The 7,859-nt window shown below is 44.7% G+C and overlaps 1 protein-coding gene across 1 annotated transcript in view; it reads left to right on the forward strand.

Annotated features, from left to right (window-relative positions):
- Positions 1-7,859, forward strand: part of T265_04036 (hypothetical protein) — a gene marked incomplete at both ends in the record, with an annotated part of 17,429 nt that overhangs the window by 5,407 nt on the left and 4,163 nt on the right. Inside the window, 4 exons of the mRNA XM_009168671.1 lie at positions 684-800; positions 3,803-4,031; positions 4,903-5,145; positions 5,442-5,647. Of these exons, the coding sequence (XP_009166935.1) occupies positions 684-800; positions 3,803-4,031; positions 4,903-5,145; positions 5,442-5,647 (795 nt within the window). The remainder of the gene's footprint in view (positions 1-683; positions 801-3,802; positions 4,032-4,902; positions 5,146-5,441; positions 5,648-7,859) is intronic.

Below are 7,859 nucleotides of genomic sequence, written 5' to 3' on the forward strand. Positions count from 1 at the left end.
AATTAGCGTTCTGAGTGTTTAGTGTTACCAGTGTAGTTGGTTAATTTCACCGCTTCTCGCGGATGTGACCTTCAACCGTCTCCCTATAATCAGTATGGTGTGCGTGCGGTAGGAGCACCGTAGGACAAAATAATATGTGATGATAGGGTTTCACGGTTGCATCTGTGAATGGGAAAGAAAGGAACCCTCGTGAACCTGTTTCTAGCAAGGAGAGTACATTAATCACAACTTTACGTAGAAATTAGCCCAAAGTTGTAAGTTGTGCACTCAACCTGGCGTTGGCAGCCACCACAGTAGTTCCAACAGGGAGATCCCATCGAATATTCTCCACTCCTGTGAGGAGACCACATCAGCGTTCCCCGCTTTGACATCGGATGCGATCTTTTTGAAAAGTAACCCAAAGAAGAGGTACAGTACCTCCTGTGTTGGGAGATTCACTCTACAAGGCTGAGGTGACGGTAATTTCCTGTCGTGGGTTAACAAACATGTCAGAGAGGTAAGAACATTGATCTTTCTTCAATGCAAATACATGGAGAGGTTTTGGCATTGCAAAGTTACTTTCACATTGGAAAAAAAATATAGCTGCTTGTTTTAATACTAGAACGGTATGTATATTTTAAACTGCCATCCGCCAAAAAGCGCTGGATGCAGTCTTATCAGTATGCCTATTCTTCGTTCACCAGGTACCCCCCGCTGTAAAGGCGATGTATGCTCGTGGAGTAAAACGAGTCCCTCGTCCTTCAGAAGCTAAACCTGATGTTCCACACCCACCGTCTCCCGGAAGGGATGATTCAGCTTTGGTACGTTGTCTGACATCGCGTAGTAAATTGCGTGGTACAGTAATGTCATTTTAACCCCCCCCCCGCTGGTCTTCCTCCATATTTCACCGATCGCCTGAAGGCTATACGTCCTGTATGCTTCTGTGAGCTGCCTGTGTGCTACCACCTGTATGCTACTTCGAGACCATGGACGACATTCTATATTTCGACTGTTTGAATCACAGCATGTCCTTTTTTGTGCTAATCAGGCCGGATTTCGGGCATATCTTGTAATTACATATGTTCGAAGGAAAAATAACATTTTTATTGGCAACCGTTTGCTTACTATATCGAAAGTAATACAACATATCAGCAGTACTGTACGGCAAAGAGTTTTGAGAACGTGATTACAAACTATGAGGGTTCCACGAGGAACGCTCATGGGGATTACCAACGGGTCAGATGAAACCCAAGCGTCGAATGGATATATTCGGCACTCTAATGCTAGCTGTTTGACAGCCCTAAGATTACTGAATTCATTTCGGTCAACAAAAACTTCTATTTCGTATATCTTAATAATTCGTTTTCTAGTTTGCCTCTGAAACCTCGGGAGTCGAAATGCTCCTGGGACGTTCTCTCACACACACATTAAGTATGCAGACGATGTTGCTCTCCCTGGTTCAGATCCTTCCCAGATGCAAACGATTTCAAATAACCTAAATAACTCTGCCCCACGGTTTGGCGTGCGCTTCACACCTGCGAAGTGTAAAGTGATCCTACAAGACTGGGTGGGATCAAACCCACACCTCATGCTTGCGGGTGAGCCAATCGATATGGTAGCTGTATAAGTTTCGGTGGATTGGCTGGAGATGGGATGATTTTTCGAATAGGAAAGGCCAGGGCAGCTTTTGACAACCTCCGACACCTATGGCGCCGACGTGACGTGAGCTTGTGCGTCAAGGGAAGAGTTCAAACTTTATACTTCACACTTCATACTTCTTTATGGATCAGAGACTTGGCCCTTGCACTCAGAGATCATACGGAAAATGTCAGTATTTGATCATCGGTGTCTCCGAAGCATTGGTCAGGTATGGTGAGAACCTCGGACTAGTAATGCTGAGGCACGCCAAGTGGTCTTAGGATGAAGGAACTCTCCCCCGATGGATGAATTACTCACGCTTCACAAGCTGCGCTAGTTAGGTCATGTACTCCGCATAGCAGAAGACCGTCTGCCTCACAGAGCTCTTTTGGCCCAGCCCTGTGATGAGTGGAAGCGACCGAGAGGTGGACAGTGTATGACCTGGCAACGAAGTACAAAATACTAACCAGTACACTTAGTCGGAGGGCAACTGCCGCTTTCCTGGATAGGGACTCTGGGACTCAGATCACCAGTGGTTAATGACATTGTCGGAAATGGCCCAATCGCGCTGTCAGTGGCGCTGGTGCATCAGATCTATCGCCCGCACTGCGTAGCTGCTCAATTTCCGAACAAACTGAACATGCCTTCGACTCCAAGGCTTGGTTGTATATTGCACTTCCCCGTTTCCGGTGATCGAAACTGTAGCAGCTAGAATCAATGCGCCTCTGGCACACGGTTTATAGCTTGATAATTGATTAATTGTTTTCTAGTTAGCTTAGCTTTGTTCACTCAACTTCATGCATCAATAAGAATAATTGCTGAATGTTGATAATAACATCGACTTGTTTAACCGACTTGTTTAACCAAAAGAACAACGATCTCGGTAGACTACCACAACGCCCCACCCACATTTTTGACGGTCCCACGCGTCTGTCGGCACTCACAAACAGCTGTTCTTGTGTCGTCGTCTTTCGCTAATCAATATCAAGGCTAGTCAGAATAGTCGTCTCGCCTTAATTTTTTATATTGGCGTATATTACTTTTGCATAGTGAATGCGTAATCTCTTTCGTTTTTTCCACAGTTTGTCCGTGGATTACTTGAATTTTATTTGAAAAGTTCATCACTACCCTGCCGTGAAGAGAACCCTAAAGAGCCTGTGGTAGATGAGACGAAGCTGTCAACTCCAGACAGCAGTGTTTGCCCACCGCATGTGCCATCAAAATCACCGTTGACTACTGATATCAATGAGCCATGGCCCACTATAGAAAACTGCGTGAAGAAGTTAGCGGAAATCGGAAGTTGCTTACAAGGTGAGATTCTCGTTGTCGTAAGTTAATCGTTTGCTAAATGAAGATGACAAGCTGCTTATCCTAGTCAGTTGTCCCATTATTATTTCTAAAGTTTTTTTTTGAGGAATACACTATCTTTAACGGAGTTTGACTTTAAAGTTGTTGTGACCCCTTTGAGACAGTAACTGGCTAACTGCCGTCTGAATCCGTCAAATACCCACAAAAATTTATCATGCGAGAAGGTATGGAATTAACCAATTGAAATACAGGTTGAATGTCATGTCTGACGAGTAAAACGCAACAGATATGTAGCATGGATATAGCGAACAAGACTCACTCGTCAATAGTGCCACCGACCGAACCCTAGGTTCTGCCTCTGCGGATTAGCCTCCCTGTGTTAGTACGCAAAGACGTTTACTACCGGTTTGATCTTCAAAATATATCGTGTTTGTTGGCAGTCCTGGATGGTCCGGTTGGATAATGCTAGTTATTGGGCTGTTTTCGAATAAGGAAGCTCCGCGAACCCTCTGCAGCGCCTCTGGCACACGGTTTATAGCTTGATAATTGATTAATTGTTTTCTAGTTAGCTTAGCTTTGTTCACTCAACTTCATGCATCAATAAGAATAATTGCTGAATGTTGATAATAACATCGACTTGTTTAACCGACTTGTTTAACCAAAAGAACAACGATCTCGGTAGACTACCACAACGCCCCACCCACATTTTTGACGGTCCCACGCGTCTGTCGGCACTCACAAACAGCTGTTCTTGTGTCGTCGTCTTTCGCTAATCAATATCAAGGCTAGTCAGAATAGTCGTCTCGCCTTAATTTTTTATATTGGCGTATATTACTTTTGCATAGTGAATGCGTAATCTCTTTCGTTTTTTCCACAGTTTGTCCGTGGATTACTTGAATTTTATTTGAAAAGTTCATCACTACCCTGCCGTGAAGAGAACCCTAAAGAGCCTGTGGTAGATGAGACGAAGCTGTCAACTCCAGACAGCAGTGTTTGCCCACCGCATGTGCCATCAAAATCACCGTTGACTACTGATATCAATGAGCCATGGCCCACTATAGAAAACTGCGTGAAGAAGTTAGCGGAAATCGGAAGTTGCTTACAAGGTGAGATTCTCGTTGTCGTAAGTTAATCGTTTGCTAAATGAAGATGACAAGCTGCTTATCCTAGTCAGTTGTCCCATTATTATTTCTAAAGTTTTTTTTTGAGGAATACACTATCTTTAACGGAGTTTGACTTTAAAGTTGTTGTGACCCCTTTGAGACAGTAACTGGCTAACTGCCGTCTGAATCCGTCAAATACCCACAAAAATTTATCATGCGAGAAGGTATGGAATTAACCAATTGAAATACAGGTTGAATGTCATGTCTGACGAGTAAAACGCAACAGATATGTAGCATGGATATAGCGAACAAGACTCACTCGTCAATAGTGCCACCGACCGAACCCTAGGTTCTGCCTCTGCGGATTAGCCTCCCTGTGTTAGTACGCAAAGACGTTTACTACCGGTTTGATCTTCAAAATATATCGTGTTTGTTGGCAGTCCTGGATGGTCCGGTTGGATAATGCTAGTTATTGGGCTGTTTTCGAATAAGGAAGCTCCGCGAACCCTCTGCAGGTGTCCGTAATAAATCAGCAACAAATCGGACTGTCTCGGGCGATTTTAAGACCGCACTTGTAGACCCATGGCTTCATCTCTTGATTGTATCCATTCCGTTTGATGCCTCCTGACTGCATTTGTGTATGTTAGGTACCATTCTGCTCGTTCCACAGCATCGATACAAATGGGTGGCTTGTTCTTTCTTTCGCTTACGGATTCTTCTGCGTACTTTCTCCAAAGCTGTCTGTTTTCATCGCTTTGACCTCATATAGTTTTGAAAAACGGCCAAAAACAAGTTTCGGGCTTGATGATGTCTTATTGTGTCTCTTCCATCGACGTTACTACATCTTGCTAATTGCTTGTCCATCATCATTCAGATCTCCCTGCGGATAGGCGGGATCTCGTTGACTTGCCTCTAATCATTTCGCTGATTGAACAACGTATTCGGCAAATTTCTGGTCGAACGGTTGATGCTACATTATCAAATTCACTCGGCTTAGTTTCCCCCTTATCCGAATCTCCGTTGTGGAAACTCCGTGCGCGTGCAGTATTTACTCCCTGTGGGGGCACGCATGGACCTGTTGTTCGGATGCATTACCGGCAACTGACTGTTGGTACTTGTAAGTTGACTGCTGGAATTTCTGTGCTCAGTCAGTTTCCACTTTAATGTTTCAATTACTTCTGTACTAAATGTCTACGCTTTCGTTCGTCTCCTGCTTTGGCCTAATGGTCCTCGATGCACCCGCAAACTGAGGTTATTATAAACGTAGACGTTTCGCTTTGGGTGGTACGCAAAACTTGTATGCCTGTTACTTGATGTCATTACCTGTTCCCGTTGTTTATATCCGCGGAATCCAGCCGCATTATTTGTGTATGTCTTTGTTTCCCAACCACTCCATATCCGTTGATGATATAGCTCCGGAGTGTCATCTCTTGCTGAACGATCATCGCCTGAACGGTTCGACCAAATCATGTCGTTTCGTTTCGCCACACCACGCCACCATATTCTACGACGAATGGACTCATCATTTTGAGCTTATCAACTACAGCGAATTTGGCAGTCGTGTCGACGGTGTGACATACAGTAATGATGTGGAACCTCGTTGGTCTGAGGTGTCCAAAGTAAGTGCACTTCCTATCTTTTCTTCAGAAAACAGTTGAGCGAACGCGTTATAGCTTTCCTTGTAATGCAGCAAACCCTCAAGAGCCGGCCTTCCGTAGACCAAGAAAAACGCACTCGCATTCGAGTTTCATAGGCATCCACATCCCGGCCCTAGAAGGCATTTCTGTTTGAGGCGGTTAACTTTCTAACTTCCCGTGTCCGCTGGGTATTTCCAAAAAAGTTCTGGAAGAAATAATACGCTCACAAACGCTGTCTGTCTAGCGATGTTGTCTAGTCAAGCCAAAACTGGTCTTACTGGTTGAACTTTTTTCGAAGAACCTGCCTTTGTGGGTAACAAAACGATGTTTTAACAGCATGGAACTGATCTGGATTAAGATTGAAATAAATACAAGAGCATTTCGGATTATTTTTTAAATAAAAATAAATTTTATTGCTTGCGTTAATTGAACGATGCTGCAGGCGAAACTTCTTGCTGGTGCGTCCTAAGAAAGAAAGTCATTTTAACAGGGTGGTAAGTGTCTTTGCGTTCACCCTTCCAAATCGTTTTGGGACAGTATTAGTCTCTGCTTATCAGAAGTCACTTCGTCGTGCCGTCCTCCCATTTAGTGATCACCATATTCCCCTGGTAAACAACTTCCCAGCCTACAATGTCCCCTGTAGCACCAAAAAGTTTCTGTCATAGCGAGCGAAGAACCACCACGAACGATACAAGAAGTGTTTTGTGAGGAGCCCTCATTCAATACGGAATCGCTTCTTGGTTATCACACGATTATCATTCGATCACAAGTTTGCGGAAAGTAACCGTTTTCAATGCGCAACTATCCAAGCAGAAATGCGACGATCTAGCGAAGCGAAGCTGAAACCTAATGCTCCTGGGCTCCTCCGTGTATATTGACCTGAGGAATGAAGTCAACTGGGTAAACCCGGCTACAGCTTCTTGGCTGACGACCTTATACGGACAGCTAAGACTTGCTCTGTTTGATGAGTACAAGTCACCGAGGATTCCACTAACTTCCTCTTTGGATTGTACTAAGTGCTACAGTGTACATGCACATTAACTTGAGGTTCGAGTGACTTCATTGTTGTGCTCCCATAACGTGTGCATTTCAGGACGGGTGTAGCCATCGAAACAACACCGCTTGGCTGCGTTTATGAGATGAGCGTAATTTTCGCATCATTCGGCGGAGAGCGTATTTTTCAGCAGGTGTATGTGTTACTGGCGTACGCTCATGATGTTTATGTTCGCGAAAGACCAAGCCAGTTCGTCTGTCCTAGTGCCGAGTATCCGGTACTATGTTTGGCTATCCTTCACAGCGTCCCAGGTCTCCATTCAGCAATGACCTATTCTTCTGCATTTTGCGGCAGTCTGATGTTAGGCTATCAGGAAACAAATCGGAGAGCTAAAACCTTTAACACTATTGTCTTAACATTCAGACATACCATAGGTGTACCAATTTTCCGGAGAAAAAAAAAACGGACGCGGCAGTCCTTGTCTGTAAGGGCGCTCTGCGGATCAGCTATAAGCGCGGTCTGGTAAGGACAGTTTATGTCAGGAAAAAACAAATTTGTCCCACCGACGTTGTTCATGACGCACTAAGCCACTTAGGCCACATTTCCCGTGTACACGCTCGTGAAGAGATGCAGCATTCTCCGTTCAATAAACAAACAACAGTCCTCATCTAAGTAAGCCTCCAATTAAGTACCTCTTCCACAGTTCGCCATGTGTCATGTGTGACATGTAGGCGGACGGTCGCCTGTCTGGGTGGAAGTGCGAGGCAGCGATGACTGACGGATGTTCCAGTTGTGGTGGAAAGCCGTGTGGATCCACCGGATTCATCTATGACGAACCAAGGTTCCTCAATCGCTCGCCATTTGCTCAAGTCGTCCCTACAGTGACACCTAACAGCAGATTACAGTGATTTGGGCGGTCACATATAATCGGGAATCTGAGTTTTGTCGACGTAAGGAACTGAGCGTCTTGTTGAAGCGCCTTTGTTCTGTAACGGAATCAAAGTTACCTATGATTTTTCTATGATAAATAAGGTTGTTGAAGGCTCTTCGATATCTTGCTACCGGTTTTGCCCTTCCATGGGCTCATCAGTAGGGATGAGCTTCTGTCAACTGCGTTTTAGTTGAGTTGGGGCGACTCGCTAGCTAAATGCGTACCCAACATCTTTTCTCACCATGTGGCAAGATGAACTCGGTTGTTGT

Source organism: Opisthorchis viverrini (assembly GCF_000715545.1).
Source record: "Opisthorchis viverrini unplaced genomic scaffold opera_v5_63, whole genome shotgun sequence".
Taxonomy (NCBI): Eukaryota; Metazoa; Platyhelminthes; class Trematoda; order Opisthorchiida; family Opisthorchiidae; genus Opisthorchis; species Opisthorchis viverrini.